General features: G+C 39.8%; 1 protein-coding gene across 1 annotated transcript; it reads right to left on the reverse strand.

The window, feature by feature from the left end:
* Nucleotides 1-228: 228 nt before the first annotated feature.
* On the reverse strand, nt 229-20,313 carry adgrg3 (adhesion G protein-coupled receptor G3). The gene is made up of 13 exons (XM_034185510.1): nt 20,181-20,313; nt 20,042-20,107; nt 18,785-18,836; nt 15,357-15,444; nt 12,371-12,511; nt 10,704-10,871; nt 10,570-10,624; nt 10,401-10,492; nt 8,795-8,913; nt 7,369-7,643; nt 3,306-3,408; nt 2,861-3,192; nt 229-2,782 (listed from the first exon to the last, which is right to left on the reverse strand). The coding sequence occupies exons 1-13, from the start codon at nt 20,239-20,241 to the stop codon at nt 2,652-2,654; spliced, it is 1,683 nt and encodes a 560-aa protein (XP_034041401.1). The 5' UTR covers nt 20,242-20,313; the 3' UTR covers nt 229-2,651.
* Between the last annotated feature and the right edge of the window lie 915 nt (nt 20,314-21,228).

Here is a 21,228-nt window from a genome sequence, read left to right on the forward strand (position 1 = left end):
CTATGAAGCTCAAAATTGAGCTCAGGTACATCCTGTTTCTACTGGTCATCCTTGAGATGTTTCTACAGCTTAATTGGAGTCTACCTGTGGTAAATTCAATTGATTGGACATGATTTGGAAAGACACACACCTGTCTACATACATGTAAGTCATTAAAAAATACATGTAAACAACTGATACTTACAAGATTGTAGGATAATGATGACTATGATAATGATGACAATAATACCAATAATAATAAATTTATTTATAAAGCACTTTCACATCATATATTCAAAGTACATTACATTTATATAGGTCTTGAGGCCTGTTGGCGCTTATCTCCATAGTATCAAGCAGATGACAGTCTACGACTCCCCCTGGACGGGATGCCAGCCCGATGCAGGTTACTTTCCCAGCCACGGCTGGTACCCATTTACAGCTGGGTGTACTGAGACAATGTCGATTCAGTGTCTTGTCCAAGGACACCGACAGATAGCATGAGTGGGATTCGAGCCCAGGTCCACGTTTTAGCAGGCCTGCTCCTTATTCACTCGCTACTCGCTCTACTGAAGTGTTTTGCAATATAAAACAAAATAAAACGCAAATCACTTAACAGCAAAACAGATGGAAAATAAAAAAATGACAGTTCAATCACATGAACACTAAGTTAAACAAAGTGACATGAGAAAAATGTTAGTTTTACAATACATATGACTTCAACATCTGAGCCAAACTGAACTGTCATTCCAACAGGCAGACTTTTCTACAACACTGGAGCACAATAGACAAACAAATGTTCTACCAAGTGTTGCTTTAATTTAAGATCACAAAATAAACCAGCATCCTGAGAAAGACCCACTGGTGTTAGTGCATAAAGCTCAACCAATAGGATGAGCTCAATATGTTTAGGGTTATTTAGTGCATATATTTGCATAATAATCGAGCAGAAACGATTGTTCTTGTGAACACGACAACTGATTTACACAATGTCTGAGACGTGGATCATAGGTTCAGCCTTGGAAATAAATTAGCTCATTGTATTTGAAGATCATTTCATACATATTCTTCCAAAACGCCAATAATGTGATTTTTTTTCCTCACAACTATTACTCAAGAATCCTTTCTGGGAGGACGTTAATAATGTGTGTATTGTATACTGACACAAAAAGGGTGGTATCCACAAATATCAAAATTAAAGTTCAATAAAAAGTTCAGAATTTAAGTTCAAATCAACATCATTTCCTGTGAGATAAATAAAGCTGATGTATGTTATCTTATCAAATCAGTAGAAATATTTTGTATTCAGTCATAACTGAAGAATGCTTGAAATTCCATAAGGTCAATGTTGTGTGGAGACAGACTGGACAACATATGGATGGAGGTAGTATGGTATTCATTTTGTTTGTCTATTTATAGAGGTGTGCACTCAGTGAATGCCCTTCCATATGTGAGAAAACATCTCTAAGGATAATGTAAGATATAGAGTCGACACATTTGTGTACTATAGTCCCTGACATATGAGACAAAATTTACCTTTCTTTCCTCCAAAAGGTCTATCTTATTGATTTGTTTTGTAGTTTTTATTCTTCTCACTGCTGCTGACTCATGAAATAGTGTTGTTTTAGATCATATTGATATGGTTCACACCTTTGAAGCATTTTAAAATACTGAAATCCTGTGTTGCTTGTTGTAAACTAAGAATGCTTTGAGTAGAACCAAGGACATACTTACTGCACAGACACACTCAGGGCCTCTTCACTCTATGCACATCTTGGCCAGTGCTCGTATCAGGTTATAGCATTTTTAATTCTCACTTTTTCAAGAACACACAATTAATTCTTGGCAATTTTGACCATCTTGGCTGGTGCAACTGACACAATAATTACCATTTAGGTAAGGAAAAAAGTATTTGAGCATGTGAAGTTATTGATACTATTTGATTTAAACATACTAAAATATGACCAGTGTTTGTTTGTTTGTCCCGCTACCACTCCAAGGCACTTGTGCCAAACTGGGTGCATGAAGGTTGACCCCAGAATTTCCATTAAGGGGTTTGTTTTGGCAATTGTCAAGGTCATTGGGGTCAGCCCAGGTGATATAAAATTGACCAAAGGTCAATCAATTTGGTCAAGGTCATTGGGATCAAAAATCAAAAGTGATGTTTTACACTGTGATTTATACAAAACATGACACATGTATGGAGGTGGGTTCTGGAATTACTCAATATGGTCAAAGTTGTCGATGTCAGTCACTGGGATCAAGGTCATATTTGGCTGTCTGTTTGTTGGTCTTCTCTTCCCAGATTCTTTTGCTGATTTCTACCAAACCTGCTGTGCCAGTGAAGGATGAAACTGCAATAAAAAAGTAATTTTGGCAAATTTCAAGGTCAAGGAATTTTATTTTTAAACTAATTTGGACAACATGGATTCTAGAACTACCCTGACAAGGTCAATCATTTGGGTCAAGGTCACTGGGGTTAAATGTCAGACTGCTATAGCCCTTAAGGCCTTCATGCCCAATGGGTACTATTACGTCACATGCCCAAAGTCCCAAAGTCCAGCACCTATAGATAACGCACAATTCATTGCTGTTGTTGTGGTCTTAATCCTTTGAGTCTTATTCCTTTGAGTATCCATTTTAGGATCACTGTGATGGTGATACTAAAGAGTTTATTGACCATTACTGAAATTAGTATCTGTCATCTTCAGAGTGGAAGGGTCTTGACTTGACTTGGCTGAGGAATTACTGTCAGATCGAATTTTGCAGGTCAATGCAAGGGACCACAGGAACACAATCACACCTGGAAATGAAAAGCAGCGAATTTGTCTGGCAGCCAAACATATCATCACAAAGTGTTCAATGTGGTGCACATACTCACCCTGCAAGGAGTTCAGGATAGTGAACAGATAGATCCAAAAGAGGGAGAAGTAAGAGAAGGTGCTGAACGCTAAAGCCCAAGGTATCCCCAGGACAAAGCTGAGACCCAGCACTGTGGCGCAGTCTTTCCATAACTGGGTCCCTTTTTCTCTGTACATCTTCTTCCAACCACCACTGCCATATTTGTCTCCACTTGCTCTCCTCAGCATCCTTAGCTTGAAAATCACCAGTCCCAACATGCAGGAATTATACAGTATCACCAGGCACAGGAAGCCAACAATAGTGATATAGCTGACTATATTCCTCTGTGGGAAGTTGCTGCTGATCCAACATCTGAAACAAAGTATCATCAAAGGCCTTTTATGGTTAAAAATGGGTTTTTGGACACACATTTGCTCAGAAGCACTGGATGTGGTGGCATATTCACAACAATGAACTTTCCTTACATTTGTGAAGTTGTCGTGTGGTTGTTACCATCTTTATGTACCAGACTGTATTTGCCATACACACCTAATGTCCCACAAACTACTGCAATTACTGTAGGAAATCCTGAAATGCATAAAACAAGAAAGATACTGTCAAACATTTACACAAAGCCACATTTAGTGGAAATAATATAAATATGCATTTGCAAGTTTAAAAAGAATGCCAAGTAGTGTCAAGTCAAGTGTGGAAGCATGCAATGGTGCTGTTTATCACCACATTTAACACACCACGGAACCACCTTGGGCTTTGGATGGAAACCACCCATGCAGAAAACCAGTCCATCCCCACAGCTTGAAAGTAATCCTCATTCTGGTGCAACCAGGTGAAATATGGGCATCCTGTTGACTTTTTCCCACTGCCTAAACTTGAGGCATGGATCATACCAAGAGATATTTGTCGTACACACATGGACAAAAATGTTGGTACCCCTATATTTTATGTACACATTTATTGTAATGTCAGAAATAAATGCAAGCAAAGCAATTTTGTTTAATCAAAATATTTTTACAAATATCCAAAGTTATTTGGCAACAAGAACAAAACATGTATGTGTTGTGTTGTCATGTTGTCCTGCATGTTTTCATTATGTCTGTCCCCCGTGCGCCTCTCCCGAGTCATGTGTGGCGTTTAGTCCTGGTATATGGCAAGCCAACAGTGCCACAATTACGCCACTTTCAGACGCGTTTCACCAAAAATGCCATAAAAAAATGCTGTTTTGTCAGTTATCACAACGCTTTTTACGCCGTAATTAAAGATGACACCATTAAATGCGGCATAATGTGTCAAACAATACGTCGTTTTTTTACACCGCAATGGAACCCTAAAAAAAAAATGCCGTAAAAAACACCGTTCAGATGCCCATGATGCGCGTAAAATATAGCGTTTGTGCAGTATGATAATTATCTCCAGCCTCTTTTTCTCTCAGCCACTGAACTTGAAGTGTTTGTGTCCAATCGCTGATCAAGACGAGCAGACAGAATCAGTCCAGCACAGATCTCTTTGTGGCAAAGTTTTCTCCAACTTACCTGTTGTGTCATTTAACATCGGCTAATATTTTGGGGGTTAGGCAGGAAAATATGTCATAAATTAACATCCTCTTTCATACATCGTTTCATAGTTTTTTTTTATTAAATACATTTCTCTCCTTATTTATTTGAAGGATTTTATGCGTGTATTTCGTAACTACGGTCGTGGTGCAGCGGTAAGACTCCTGTCTAGCGTTCATTTCTTTTCAGGTTCGAATCCCACGAGTGGCAGTATGCACAATTTCTCCAATCACAGCCACAGAACCCTATAACTTCAGAGTTGTCTTGGGTGTCTTGGTGGCTTCCCTCACTTGTCTTCTTCTTGCACTGTCACTCAGTTTTAGAGAACTGCCTCCTCCAGACAAATTTACCATACAGTATCCTACTGTTTATATTTCTTAAACACTGACAGAAATGAAGTCCAAGATATATTCAAGGACTCGGAAATGTTCATGTGTCCATCCCCTGACTTGTCCAAAGAAAAATGGCTGAAAAAGTCATGATTTACTGTAAATTCATCAAAGGGTGCCAACAACTGTGTCCAGCATACATTTTATTTGAGTATTTTTTTGTTTCACTTTTTGAAAGCATTTTGTTTTGGACATTTTTAAAAATATGTTGATTAAACAAAATTACTTTGCTTGCATTTATTTCTGACCATACATTAAAATGTGTACTTTGTGGCTAACACAACACACAATGGACTGTCCAGACATAATTCACCATACCAGATGTTATAGTATGTTTCCTGCTCTGCATGTAAAACCTGCTCCACATATAAAAGTTGCCACTTTTGGCTGTAGGGTGTTCCCTGCCTTACATATGTTAACAAGCCGAGACATGGATATTAATGCCTTCCCGGCAGGACCCCTGCATGGATGATGGGCGATTGTCTGTTTTCTGTCCTGTGCAGAAGGCTGTTTCCCTGTCTCATCAATGTGTATCTGTGTTCCAATCACATGCAACCTTGCACGAAGTGCAGATGAAGGTCTCTGTATCTCTGTGGGTGGTGGGCGACTGTCACAGAGATTCAATATCCATAGTCACTAAAAAGCACTGGTCTGAGACAGTTATAGTATGGAATAGCTTCAAAAAAAATCCATCAAATCTTTAATAAAGGATGGGAGGGAAAAAAACAAAAGTTGAAGAAAATCTCTGTATCTCTGTATACTAATGTCCCCATTGGGGGTGGATTACAAGCTATGCAATTTTTTCTTAATCAGAGGCCGGATTGCACACAGAGTACCCAGAGCATTGTTGACCTTGCAGGTATTGTATTGACTTCTAATTTTTTTATGTTTGAATCTGATTATTACCTGCAAATTTTGGGGATTAGTATGGGGTCAAAGATGGCCCCCAGTTTTGCCTCAGTATTCTGTGGCTTTTTTGAACAGGATATTGTTTTTTCAGATCAAAATCCTCATTTACATCAAATTTCACATTGGAAAAGGTATATAGATGATATTTTCTTTGTGTGGCATGGCACAGAGACATCACTTGTAGAATTTCATAAGTTTATTAATGATAATTGTAATCTGAAATTTACTATGGCATATGATGCACATAAAATTCATTTTTTGGATATTCTGGTCTATAGACAAGGTAACAGATTGAGATCTACCCTGTACAGGAAAAGCCCTGTACAGAAATTCCATTTTGCATGGAAAGTCATTTCATCCAGTGTCTCTTAAGAAAAGTTTACCTATTTCACAATTTAATCATATACGTCATATTTGTAGTTCAGATTCTGATTATCAAGTACAAGTGGATGATCTTGTACATCATTTTCAACAGAGAGAATATAATCCTATGTGGATCACTGAAGCCCGCAATAGATTTGATACATCACTCAAAATGAATGTTTGCATTACAAACGAAATAAAACTTTGACCACTAGCTTTAACTGTATTACACAGTATTAATCGTTGAGTAGGGAATTTGAGGAAGTCTTAAAAAACACTGGAATATTATTGAAACTGATCCACATTTGAAAGATTTAAAAGCGTTTTCTTCACCACCCAGGATTGTACACAGGAGACCACCTAATTTAAACAGCATGTTGGTACGCTCTAATTTGCTGCCTTTGACTGATTCATGCTCTTTACCCAAGATACCGGAGGGTAACTATAGATGTGGTCATTGCAGTCAATGCAATTTCACATATCAAACAGAAATTTTTCCACACCCCAGGACAGGTAAGACATTTAAAATCAAGGGAGTTATCACATGTGAGTCATCCAATGTCAGCTACATGTTGAAATGTCCGTGTGGATTAGTGTATATTGGAAAAACTACAAGGCCTTTAAAAACAAGAATTTCGGAGCATAGATCCAAAATTCATAATCATGATAACAAAAGTCCTGTGGGTTGTTTACTTTTCTGTGAAAAATCATAATGTGAGTTCACTCAGGTACTTGGGCATAAAACATGTACAACTCAATAATCGTGGTGGTGATGTTAATAATGTGCTTCTGAAAAGAGAAACCTTTTGGATTTATACTCTCAGTACACCTTCCCCCAGGGGCCTAAATGAGGATTTTGACCTCAGACCGTTTTTATAATATATATATTTTTTATGATTCTTTGTCCACCATGTAACTTTTTTTATTATGGAATTTGTCTTTTAAATTATGAAGTTGTTTTATGTTGTATCTGTCTCTGCAGGACGTGTCCCGTTTGTACTTTTGCCACTATTTTTGTTATCATGTATTTTATTTTATCTAGATATGTGGCCTGTATTTATATCAGTGTCTTTGTTTGTTTTGTTTGATGTCTTTGCCGGCTGTGGTGCTTATTTATCTGTTTGCTCTCATAAATGTGTGAGTATGTTTGTAGCAGATAACATGACAAGATGTTTTTAATTGGTCTGATTAGTCTTCAGGTGAGGGCAATCATTAATTATGTCAGTATTTAGACAGGTGTTGTACATGCTGTCCGATGAAGGGCTGGTTGCCCGAAACGTTACATTTATCTTTTGTTTAGTCATTGCATCACTCACCCCATCCCACCAAGCTGAGTTTCAGCAGGTATCTCCTGACGTAGATGTTGAAGACTCTGACAAGGAGAAGGTAGAGGTGGAATCCCTCCAATGCCATCCAGCAGAAAGTAGCTAGCAGTGACCAGTGCAAAAATAGCCCCAGAATCTGGCAAACCAAACTATCTTCTTTCTGTAACCACACCCAGAAACTACAGAGCAGGAAACTGAGATGAAGGCAAAGCAGCGCCACCGTCAGTTGCATGTGTAAACCGATGGCCTTCTCTGGACGCCACTGTCTGAAATGGAAATGATATATTTCCAAATTAATTATACATCTGGCTCTTTGTTACTTAAATCTTACATTCCCACTTACATCATAGTGTACTTCATTGTCGAAAAAGTGTGCTAACCCCTGTGTATGTGTGTGTGTGTGTATGTGTGTGTGTGTGTGTGTGAGGCCAGTCATAGGTGGACATACATATCCATAACTGACATTTTATTGTGCTCTCTGCATATGTTGTGGCCTTGTGCTTTCTCTCTCCTCTCTCTGTCTTGCTAGTTGAGCTGTTCATGACCTACACCTGCTTCAGCTGGAACACCTACATCTCATCAGCCTCGCAGTATTCCATTCCAACTTCGCCAGATTATTCTTTCTCCTCTGTGGTACAGTTGGTCTGATGAAGTATCTGGGTTAAATTAGTGTCTCTGTTCCTTGCTGACCCCTATTTTGATTCCTTTGTCCACAAATCCCAGCTCCACTGGTGCCCACTTGGTCCTGGCAATCTACTGCTCAGGTTCCAGCAGTTGCCAGTGCCTTCTCCTCCTTCTGCACCTCGTGTATGTTTCCAACAACATCTTTCAATAACCGTATTGTACCCTTCTTTTTTAATCTGCCACATGGTATTTTGGGTTCTACTCATTGTTTGCCTGGGTTATCACAAGACTTTTATGTATAAAATATCCTGTAAACAGTGTAAACACACACAGTATATATTCATAACTGTAAGTTGTGCTTGTCAGGAGACATTCCATCCTTCCATACATCCTTCCGCCAAACTTTCTTATCTTAAAACTCGAGAATGGTAAAGCTCTCAAAACAGTACGACTGGAATGTCAAAGCTCTGCATGCCAAAAAAAACAAAATCATGCATTTCTGACATTTATAAATGCCTTTTTTTAACTGAATTTTGAGTTTCAAGTTGGAAATGTACTAGAAGCCCTGAAATGCTCACATCGCATACTAGATGGTGACAAGCTACTCAAATGTGTGGCAAAATAAGATGGGCTGACAACTTAGAGTTGTGTCTTTTGCACTTATGAGCAGTTTAATTGTATATATATATATATATATATATATATATATATATATATATATATATATATATATATATATATATATATATATATCTTTGGTTAATAATGTCAAATTCAAATATGTACTACTTACTGTAGACATATATAAATAACTAAACTGATGATTGCAAATATCACAGACAGCACCGATCCAACGTAGGTGATATAACTGAGGCTCACAGCATTAGTTGAATCCACAGATGTTATGGGGTTCTGTAAGAGAAGAGACAGCTACAATTAAAATTAAATGAAGTATTAATTCCTTGTTGCTCTTGCCTTATCTAAACAGTGGTGACTTATTGTTTCTTTGTTTATTTATTATATGAAGTTGTTTAAATATGTTGTATACTTATTTGTATCTATATGGGGCAGGGGTGGTGGCCAAGTGGTTAGTGTGCTTGGTTTCAGTGCAGAAGGTTCCCAGTCCAAACCCACCCCTGCCACATTGCTCCATGTAATGTGGAGTTGCATCAGGAAGGGCATTCGGTGTAAAACCTGTGCCAAATCAACATGCAGTTTTGCTGTCGTGACCCCGAGTGAAAATGAGGGAGCAGCCGAAGGGACTTACTTACCTACTTATTCATATCTATAGATTTAAGATGTTACTGTAGATGTAACTGTAAGATTGCTGTCTTACAGTTATGACATTAATTATGTTGTAATTATGTCATAATTAAAACATTGTTATTTGAAAATAACTGGAAAAACACAGCAAAAAGATAAAAGCAAGGGCATCTCATTTCTCCCTACCACATATAAGAAAAATCAGCCCAGAATGCATTGCATTGTCAACATCAGGATTTTGTAGTTGATACATGCGCCTCCGGTAAGATTTATTTTGTAATTACGTTTAGTGTTTGTTTACCGTTACTTTAAGTCTGTCGTCAGCGCTAAAATTTCAAGAATCCACAAAAAAATTCTCGCTGTAAGGGGATGTTTCCTGCAGTGGAAAAGCGTGACCAAGAAGAGTCGGAGAGAAAGCGATGGCGGTCGGATCTGTTCACGAGCTTAATGGGAGAGCTGTGACGTGGACACAGGACTTGAAACGGCTACCAGTCGTTTGTGTTAGCGTCATGTATCCAAACGCAAGTCCCTTCTGCTTCTTTGTTTTTCTGGTGGTTCTGCATGTTGACTCTGCACAGGTTTTACGCCTTAATGCCCTTCCTGGCGCAACTCCACATTACACGGGGCGTGGGCAGGGGTGGGTTAGAACCGGGAACGTCTTGCATGGAAAGTAAGCGGATGTAACCGTCTGCTTACCCGCTTATTGACTACAGACGGACAAAGGAAAGACTCAAGCAACACAAACGTGACGGCTGTTGGATGTTTACTCGCCGTCATGTGGAACTGGGAGACTTTGTGTACATACACAAAGCCATGTGAAACCAGAGTTGCGCCGGACATCAGAATGATATTCTACAAGTAAAACCAGCGGGATGCGGTTGTGTTTCACGGAATGCATTTATTACTACTTTGTTTGGGCTTTCAGAATACACCACTGTTTATAAAGGAGCCAGAGCCAAAATTACGTTTGTCGTCTAAAATTCAGGCAAAATCAAACTGTGTACCCTCCGTGGCAGTACGTAAGCACCTATAGGCAGTAATGAGAATTTATTTCTTTCCAAAACGCATAAATGAGCTTCTGTAAATAAGAAACATGAACCAATACTGAGGAAATACTGTATGAGAAGTTATTTTACCACAAGCACTGCAAAAAAGCTGAGGTGGTTGCAGCTGCATGTGATTTTGTTTTGCTCATAGGTGGTGTGACAGCCGTCTGCTCTCCAGTGACCTCAAACAAAAACAGACATTTCAGCACTTTGTGTGGTTCATCATCATGCCTACATGCCAGTGTCTCATGCAGCTCACCTGTTCCATCCTTCATGTTTGACTCCAGCCAAAACACACACGTCCCATTTTGCACCTGGAACACGAGCAAAAAATCTGATTTGCTGCACTTTTCCCAAATGAGATTCCAGCTGGAGCTTATTGTGTCACTGTACCTGGTTGTTGTGTTTGAAGATTAGTTTAATGGGCTCTGAAAGGTTATGAACAGGACCACTCCCTAGCTTCACTGCCAAAACTGTATTCCCCAAAATAATGACTTGGTTGTGCTCAGACTGGTCAGGCGTGAGTCCTCTTCCTCGAGCTCTACCCTGACGGCGGCTCAGCTGGACAGACAGACGGGTCAAACGGAATAAAGAACCTTCAAAGCACCAACATCAAAACTGAACTTTGTGTATCAAACACTCTTTGTGCTCCATATTCATAACACACAAGGACCAACTGTGATCATTCATAAACATAAGGCAAATCAGTGTGAAGAAGAAAATCCCAACAATAACACTGCAGTGTGTCAGATTTAGCACCATCTAGTGGTAAAGATGCAGAGTGCATTATGCAGCCAGGTGGCAGTGGAAAGGGCAGTTACCACTGATTCCCCTGCTTATTTTCTTCAGTCTTGCAGTCATGCTCCAAAATGGAAAACATAAGTATGTCCCTTTTGGGCTACTGTTTCAATATGGTACTGCAATATGGCACCTTCCAAAAGTGGGTCTGCTCCCATGTAGATGAGATGGGCTAATTCTAAAACTTATGAAAACACATATACTATATTCCATTTCTGTTCATAAACACACGTACATTCTATGTGCTGTACCTTTAAATTAAAGCCCTTATGAAATTGTCGTCCGTTGCGATTTTTGATTTCCTCAGCACTACTAAAATTTTGTTCCTTTGTAAAATAAAGGATTCAGAATGTTATATCACCATTACAGTCAACAATTTAAGATTTTGCCCCATATGGCTTAAAATACAGCGGCAAGATGCCATGACACACTTGGAAACTCAATTTCCCAGCATGCTGTTCGAGGGTCAAAAGGCACACCTGTGCTATATAAGCTGAATGTGCCCCCTACCCCTCCAAAAACAAAAAAAAAAAAAAAAAAGAAGAAAATGAAAAATAGAAAGTGATGGACACCACCAATAAATATAAACCAAGAGACCTTCTGTTAGGAAGAACTCCAGATAAAACCTCAACAAATTTCACACCAAAGTCTTGCTGAATAACTGCTGGACAGGACAGTTAAGACAATACTCACACTGGTCTGCTGTGATGTTCATTACAGTTACAGTATTTTTGTTTGGTTTGTTAAAATGAGACAGTTTGGAGACTCAAGTTTTATCACAGCTTTCTTAGCTATAACAGTCATAGCTACACTTCAGAAAATCCAGGCTCCCAATTTCCAATGATTGCAGCATGAACTTCCAACCTTGTGCATGAGCTTCATTCTTCATATCACCTGCAATCTCTCAAAGTGAAAGTTTCATATTTGCCAAAGTATCCTTCCAAACTAAATAATGTACCCACAGAAAAAATTGCTTTCATTTTGTGATATACTACAGATATAAAGATACTTGATTATAACTAGATGGCAAAATTAAGTCAATTTTGTCAGTTTTGTGAAAATTCAGAAGCTACTGCACCTGTAAGACATTATTTCTTCATGCACCATGTGTTGTAACTGACACTTCGGTTTTTTGCAAACCATGAAAACACTTCCCTGTTTAATACTTCTCTTTATTTAGACTGGCACTGACATGACAGCAAACAGGAAGGACAATGGTGCATTCGCTCTTATTCAGTTGTTTATTTTGACAAGCTTCTTACCTTGAAGAGAGAGCTGTTGAACACGGCGATCACCAGAGGTATTACATACTCCTCCTGGCTCTTAGTGTCTCCTCCTTTGCTTCTTCTGAGAGCCGAGGATGGGACGTGAACCCTGTGATGATCTGTAGGGCTTTCTTCTGCCTAAAATCATATTCAGACACTTTAGCTGTACTTTTGCCCGTTGAGGCAAAGATGAAAATAAAGCAGCAGTCAGCAGAGTCAATACCTCAGCCAAGATGCAACCGTCACCTTCAATCTTATTAAACTCAAGCCTTCAATCATATCGAAGACTTTGTTTTTTTAACCTGCAGAGTAATCATAAACTATATGTTATGGACAAACCTGCCGTGATGTGACATGAGGCTTTCTCAAGAGTGGGTTTGAAACTTAAGAAAGTTGGGCTTAGATGTAGCCATCTTGGAAGTGCCTGGCTCTGCCGACATCCAGGCCAACCCTGAAATTTGTAAAAGGGTGAAGCGTGGGCAAGACTGTTGGGACATGTGCGGGAGGAAGGAAGCCTCAGCAATCCGTCTCTCTCAAGTTATCAAGCTAAGGCTAACAGGCTACATAACCTGGGCTCAGGTCAGTGAGTCTTATAATGGGTTGCTTGGGTGTGGCTATTAAAAACTACTATGACAACATTGCGTCATAGCGTATAGCGACAGCCTGCTAATTAGTGTTAATGGTGCAACATTCAAATAATAATAATATTAATAATAACAATAATAAAATTAACTAAATTTCACTCAGTGGAAATATTGGAAATAGATGGCTTACTAGTAAAATTAGCCACACAGCAAGTCATATTATTTCAGATATTTGTAATAAAATACTCAGAAATGGCAAACAGTTGAATCTGCTGAATTTCATCTTATTACTAAGCGGATGAAAATAATCTAACCCGTCGGCACACTAGCTGACATTCAGTGTGACCATGCCCTTAACTATTCATGACTTTATGATTTCAAACTGTCTTAAACTGATTGACAATATCAAACGTCATCCCCTGTACAGTAGTCATGAATAAGGAAACTAGCAACTGAGACCAAAACTGAATCAGCCGTGACTCAAGGAATGCCAGGTTTTTACACTTCCACACTGGTTTTATTTTTCATCACAGGAGATTATTGTTTGGGTTTAATGACTTAGTAAAAGTAATTAGAAATGGGCAAAAATACATTTAATTTATTCATTAAACAAAGACGTAACAACAGCATATAGTTTTGAGATTGGGCTGATCATCATCACTCCCTTCTGATGCTTTCTTGAAATATGAGAAAATGATGATTAGACACACACATTTTCTTCCACTGACCAGAGCCCACTGCTAGGATAGACTCCAGCCCCCCTGACTCCCCCTGCTCCCCATGACCCTTAATTGCAGTAAGCGGTTGAAGATGAGTGAGTGAATGATCAGAGGCCACAGATGGATGCTGGGGTGGAGGCGGGGCTTAGTAGCAGCATTGACAGGCAGAGGGAGAGCTGGGAAATTGTTACATCTGAAAGAGCCCGCCCAATTTAGAGGGAGTGATTTAGAGGATCATGAAAAACAATGTGCTTTATACATGATAATTACGTGAATGAGGCATGTTAGTGTACATGTAGGAAGCAGCGCTTGTTGTCTGGCAGAATTCGCTCTTGAACATGCTTTATTTTGGAGTGTACCAAAATCCATGGTTGGCCCGTGGACTATTCTTGGCTCTGTCGATCCTGTAAGCTCATGGTTTCTAGGCCCGAGGTCGTCCATCAAGTTGTTGTGTTGCAGCACCTGGTGTGGCCGATGTGAGACCGGCACAGGCTGCTACAGTTGCTGCAGGTGTAATCTGTCGGTGTGGTGTCTGTGGTAGTGAGTGCTGGCTGGAGGCTCTGCTGTCAGCAGAACCTCCTCTCCCCCCACCGGGCCTCTCTCCTCTCTTCCACTTCCCTGATGATGGTTCTAGTGGTGGACCTCCAGCCGGCGTGGTCTGCAGCTGCCGTTTCCAGGTCCACAGGGTTGAAGCCACCTGCTCTCAGGTTGCGTTTACAAATGTCTTTGAAGTGAAGCGCAGGTTGTCCTTTTGCTCTGGAGCCTGTGGCTAGCTCACCCTACAGTACATCCTTTGGGATGCGGCCGTCCTCCATTCGCCTGACATGTCCGAGGCAGCGCAGGTGTCTCTGGATCAAGATGGCAAACATTCTGGGCATCCCTGCCTTGGCCAGGACATCAGAGTTGGTGATGCAGTGCTGCCAGGTGATGCCAAGGAGTCATGTGGAAGGTGCTAAGCACTCCTGCCTGATACACCCTCATCTTGGTGTCGGTTATGAGCATGGTGTTGTCCCATTGCTGTTGATGCCTTGCCAATCCTCATGTTCAGCTCGGCGTTGAGGGTGAGGTTGCTGGAGATGATAGAGCCCAGGTGGGTGAATTGCTCCACCACTTCCATGGTGTGGTCAGCGATGAAGATGCAGGGATCGCTGCTGAAGTCCTGGCCCATGACATGGGTCTTCTTTAGACTTATGGTAAGCCCAAACTCACTGCAGGCATTCACAAAGTGAGTAGTCTCTGTAGCGGTTCCTCAGTGTGGGCAGTGAGGGCGGCATCATCTATGAACAGCATCTCTCCGATGAGCACCTTTCATACCTTCATGTTTGCTCGTAGGTGTGCGAGGTTAAAGAGGCCGCCCTTGCTTCTGCTGTGGAGGAAGATGCCATCTTTGGACTGTTGGAAGGTGTAGCGCAGCAGCAGGGAGAAGAACATGCCAAAGAGGGTTGCTTCTAATTAGGAAGGGGTCTGAGGATGATCCATCACACTGAACAGTGCCACTGTTTATCATGGAAGGATGTGATCATTCTCAGGAGTTTGGGGGGACATCCAGTCTGGTGCAGAAGTCCAGTGGCCTGTGGACTTGCTTAGTAACTCTACCAGGATCGCTGGCACGGGTGTGGCAGTAAGAATCTTTTGTCTGCATTAATAGTTGATTATAACGTTGCTCAGAATTCGACTCACCTCTTCAGATGTACTCATCATGCGACGTATGAAGCCTGGGTGCTGTCGCCCTCTCACAATACAGCTGACACTTCTCTTTTCAAAACACCTACAATTACACACAAATTCACACAAAATTAGTATAAAAATATGAGACATGCTTTTTGCAATGACTAATCTTCCGACATATCGCCATTGCTGGTGAAATCTTTTCACTCTAATTTTAACCCTCTGGGGTCCGAGGGCATTTTTTGGACAGTTCCCTCGCCTGGCATAAATGTTTTATTATTGCTGTTAACAGCTCTCCCTGCATCCCACAATCAAGTTTTATGTCTCTTTTTTTCAGGACAACCTGTGTGTTCATAATATATATGCTTTTGTTGTGTTTTATACGTGTAATAAAGGTTTACAATCAGAAATAAGAAAGTAAAAAGTAAAGTGGAAAATAACTTTCCACACACATTTATTCAAAACACACAGCAAACTATAATAAACAACTGTTTTGTGTGAAAGACGGTACAACAAAAAGGTTCAAACATTAAACACAAATGCACATTTTGAACAATATATACAAAATGGTCTATGCGTTTTTTTGTCTTCATCTCAAAGCAATTTCTGTCTGCTATTACACAAAGGTTACAGCACAAACCTCTACTTCTACTGTGTTTTGGAGTGTTCTGTGCTGCTCCTAAAGCAGCTTTCATTCACACTTTGGCCCACTTTGGCTCCTTAAGCCCCTTTCACACCGGGGCTGCTCCCAGTTGCTCCCTGTGGCGTCATGACGACGCAGGAATTTCTGCGTCAGGTGCGCGCAGCAGGGGACCGAGAGGAGGTGAGAACGCAGCCTGCAGGTTCTCTGCACAGAGAAGTCAGAGTGTACAGTTTGGCTGCAGACAGACTGTGCACTCTGACTTCTCTTCTACTTGTTGTGCTGAGCTGCAGGGCTGCGCTCTGAGTTCTGTTATAGTTTATCTTTCCTCCCTTGACCGCAAGATGCGCGCGCACGCACGGACCGTCCTTTAGCAAATGTGGAGATTGTTGAAGTTCTACTTGATGTTGACATGTCCTGGACTTATGTCCTTTTTTAACTGTGATGAGAGAGTCTGGAGAGAAAGGAACTAACTGCCTGCAGACAATTTTTTTTCTTTTCTTTCCTCCTTTGAGCGCGAGATGCGCGCACACGCGAGTGAACCGTCAAGCAATGCGGAGATGTCTGGAGTTCTACTTTGATGTTGACATGTCCTGTCTCAGGACTTATGTCCTTTTTGTCCTTTTTTTAACTGTGATGTGAGAGTTTGAGCAGAGAACAAGGAACTAATGCCTGAAGCCAGACTTTGGCTTGAAATACCGCGGAGTTAACTTTTCAGCAAAAAAAGGTAAGTTTCTATTTCATGTCATTAAAAAGTTATTTATATTTTAGTAACGCTTGGTCTTAGCCGTCGTATACGATGGCGTCGGCCCCAGAGGTTTAAAGATATTACAAAACATTTTAACTTCACCAACGATTTCTTTAGAGAAACAAGACTTCTCTTACTTGTGCCATTATCACATTTGAAAAGAAAAAGGGCCTCTCAGAGAGTTTAAAACCTGCTTTTCAGACACTGAAACTGAGTCATGCAAATAAATTCTTTTTCATTTGGTGAGACAATATTTTCTTATGTGTAAGCTTGACATTTGAACAATTTCTTGCAAATTTAAACCACTTGAGCCTCAGCTAACCCACAATGCTTCCATCATATTTAATCCATACGTGCTTCATACATGAGTTCAAAAGTCATGACCTTGACTTTAACCTTTCAAGGTTGTCAAAGGACATGTGTCCAAAGAAAGGTGATATATGACTTTGCATGTGTTTAATAGTAACCATGGGCATGTCTTGATTCAGTTCCTCAGAATAGCTATCAAATTATCCCCTGAATATCAGTACAAGCAAGCTATACTTTAGTGCAAATACAGACCCTGCACTAACTGTAGCCTTTAGATACAGGGAGGTGATGGTCCATAGGTTAAAGCCTTTTCAGACAGGAAAATCCCCAAATTCACTTGGGCAAGGTCCTTAATCCTCAATTTTCTCCCGGTGTGCAGTTGAGCACTTTGAATGGCAGCAACCTGACATTGGTTTGTGTGTGTGTATATGAATGAAAGACTGAATGAAATATTGTGAGGTGTCATTACATTGCCTTGTTATGACAACAAGAAAAATAAATGGAAAGGGACTACAACTTTAACAACTACAATTTAAATTTCAGACTGATGGCCCCCGGGCCAGACAAGGCCACAAGGTTGTACGTCAGGGCCAGTGGTATACAAATAATGGATAACTGTTAGTGCAATGGTAAGATGATTTTCAATGCTGGAACAGTAAAGCTTTCAGTGCAAGAAAATATGCTTTCTATTTGCACCAATGGAAAACATCCATTATTTGCTTTATATGACATCTAAATAGACCCTTGCTATTTGATATTTTACTTAAAATTAGGTGAGAAAGTACTCAAGTCTACGTTCCTCAATCTAATGAAAAATTGTGAGAGGAACTTGTCCAGTTCTTCATCTTTCAGCACTTCTATAGTCACTAAAGATGTCTGCGACCACACTACATAAGCTACTGATAAGCTTATGGTGTACTGACTTTAGCTTCCTCGTTATGTGGACACATTTTTAAGACACATTTTTAGTTAAAGAAACGTATGGTACCAAAAATGTATGGAAAATTATAGAAATCATACAGTGGTCTGTTTTTCTATACTGTGGGATAAATAATCAAAACCATATGACATACAATCCACCAAGCAAATGACAAGAATCTATTTAGGGGCTGTATAATATGCCATACTGAATGAGAGGTCATGAAAATTCAGTAAGGTATGTCTTCTATAATACGAGGGGTAGTGGCCAAGTGGTTAATGCGCTTGGTTTCAGTGCAGAAGGTTCCAGGTTCAAATCCCACCCATGCCACATTTCTCCATGTAATGTGGAGTTGCGTCAGGAAGGGCATCCGGCGTAAAACCTATGCCAATTCAACATGCAGATCCACCTTGGATTTGCTGTGGCGACCCTGAGTGCAAACAAAGGAGCAGCCGAAGGGACTTACTATGTCTTCTATAATACATTCCATTTCTAAGGTAGAACTCGACTAGTGTATACTAAGGTATATGTAAATATCTAAAAAAAAGAAGAGTAGAATAGAAGAGTAGAATAGAGTAGAGCCACTTAGGTGCCTGGTCTTGAGAACCAGGGATGGTAGGTTTCATGTAAGCCTTTCAGCTCTTTGTGTGGAGTCCCAAGGTGGCCCACCCGGGTTTTATCATTCCTAGGTGTTCACTAAAATCACCCAAAATCCTCTAAATGCAGGTGCTCGGGAGGCATCATAATCAGACTTCTTACCCAACTCATTTCGCAATTTTTTCACTGGCCTTCAGTATTATCGTCTTGTTGTCTAAATAACTTACTGAGTCCAGGGTACTTCATTTAGACAATCCTGGATCACGTTCTTGCAGTTGTCTGTCAGAGATTAAACAGAGTTTAGGAAGTGGCAGTTTCTATTTGAGCATGAGAACATTTGCATTTACAACTACAAACAGCACTGAAGGCAGATCTAACTGTCAATAAACATCAGGGGCCAATTTTGCAAAAAAGGTAATCTGAATAAAGGTGATCTGAATAAAGGTGATCTGGATTTGGGAATCATGTTCTTTTTTTTTTTTTTTGCTATCAAGGGTCACGCAATCCATGTTACTTGTTTTAAAGCAACATTGGACTAGATTACGCTGATCCAGATAGAGACTTCAGGATTACCACATCCACATGAAAAGTGCTTTAAATGGGATTAAATATTACAATATAAGCTTCCTGTATATTCGTTTTGTAAATTGCTTTGTCAATTGTGCTGGTAGCATGACCCAAGCAGAAGGTCACCCCTTTGAGTCTGATCTGCTTGAGGTTTTTCCTCAAATCATCAGAGGGAGTTTTTTCTTTACCACTGTGTGCTTGCTCTGGGGGTTGGTAAGTGTAGACCTTACTTGTGTGAAGCACCTTGAGGCAACTTTGTTGTGATTTGGCGCGATATAAATGAAATGAAATAAAACTATACCAAGAATTACAACCAAAATAGCAAGGAACAACAGCAACAACAACAAAAAACCCTTTTTGTCATTTCCTTTTAAACAGTCATCTGGCACAGAACCCCCTTCCCACCCCCAAAGAATAAGCCAAAAACAAATCAATTGTTATTCATAAATTAGTTTGTAATTTGTACATTTTAAATCATAACAACATGAAAACTGTCCAATAAATACAAAGAAAAGTGCATTCATAATTCTTCATTTAAGAGCATACCAGCTACATGACACAAATGTGTCATCTGACCAGTGATAAATTGGTTTCATTATATTCTCCTTAAATCTACACTGAATTCTCTCTTCTCCTGGGATACTTAAGTTTCTCCTGGTGTGATGTTGAGCACTTTGAATGGCATCAACCTGACATTGGTTTGTGTGTATGTGTGCTGTCGCCCTTTCCTAATACAACCCAAAAACTCAAATCCAAGATTGGATTATTGTATCTAATCACATTATAGAATTCTTTTCTTCTTTTGAAGAACCCATTTTTCAAGATTTGATCCAATCCAGATCTCTTTTATCCAGACCAGTTTTTTAGCAACTAGAATGTAGGAATGTAGGATGAGAATTGTTTGGATCCATACTTACTGTCATGAGACGCAGCTTTTGTTGTTGGAACGACATGAGTGTTGCTCCGTGGATATGACCAATGACCTACACATTGTTATAACAGTTAACATGACCACAAACAGACTTTAAACACATTAAAACCATCTGAAGGACTCACTGCCAGTGGGTGTTGCAGAATAGCAGACAGTTATTTTGAGAAAAACAATAATCCGTATCATTGTTTGCGAGTGTTCCTCACACAAGTACAGCGGTAAAGTTGACTCCAGGCAGCCGTTTGGCTCATCTGATGCTTCCTCAATGAGGCAGGTTTCACATCTCCATCAGTCACATGGGGATGATGATGCCATGTCGGAGGAGTGACGTGCACAGGAAATGATGAGTCTCAGTGGTTCAGTTCACAGTAATAGGTAACACATTACAAATAAAGTTACATTAATTAGCATTCGTTCATGCAGTAATTGTCAGGTTTTGGCCCCAGTCTGGCCCAGTCATGTTTTGTCCCCTATTGTTTTTATCTGGTCGTTATAGTTTAGTTATTAATCTGGTCTCGTCATACTTTGTTTCTGATTATCTTGCTCCTGTGTGTAATAACTTTTGTCAGTGGTTTTATTTTCTGTTTAATTTATTTCCTGTTTATCTTACTTTAGTCATGTGTCTAGTTTCAGTCCTACCTTTGTATATTCATTCCCCGCAGGGCCGAAGCCCATAGGCCCGGGGTCTGGGGGCCACTTTAGGCCCTCAGAAGCCAACGGTTTCTAGATAAGCTCAGATGCATTCTGAGCATCCAGAACAGTAATTTTAATGTTTTGAGAAGACAATAAAGTGGACACCATTTGACTTATGCAATTTGAAACTGTGGATATAAGTACTTTATTCTGAGAATAGCCAGCATTGAATTTATTAACATCCTGGTGTAAATAAGGTATCACCACATGTGTAGAACTCAAAAAGAATGATAGGTTGAGTTTTCATTAAAAAAACAACTACAATGTGGTAAAATGTATTCATATATATGAAAGAACAGGCTCTTAATAATTATTAACTATCGCATACTGTATTTTTTTGTTTTTGCATAAATTTGAAAAAACAACAGGATAAATTAATTATCATGACTTTAATTTTCGAAGTGGCACTAATGACAACACTCATACTGAACATAATTTCGCTTGCATAGACTGATTTTGGAGATCAAGCAATAATTGCAA

The sequence above is a fragment of the Thalassophryne amazonica genome, chromosome 2 (assembly GCF_902500255.1).
Source record: "Thalassophryne amazonica chromosome 2, fThaAma1.1, whole genome shotgun sequence".
Classification (NCBI taxonomy): Eukaryota; Metazoa; Chordata; class Actinopteri; order Batrachoidiformes; family Batrachoididae; genus Thalassophryne; species Thalassophryne amazonica.

What these genes read in the sequence shown, in the direction of transcription:
- adgrg3 (XM_034185510.1), bottom strand. Translation starts at nt 20,241, where the DNA reads ATGATACGGATTATTGTTTTTCTCAAAATAACTGTCTGCTATTCTGCA. An exon ending in TCAACAGCTCTCTCTTCAAG is followed by an intron (nt 10,872 to 12,370) that starts GTAAGAAGCTTG and finishes CTGTCTGTCCAG; the next exon opens with CTGAGCCGCCGTCAGGGTAG. An exon ending in TATCCTGAACTCCTTGCAGG is followed by an intron (nt 2,783 to 2,860) that starts GTGAGTATGTGC and finishes TTTCATTTCCAG; the next exon opens with GTGTGATTGTGTTCCTGTGG.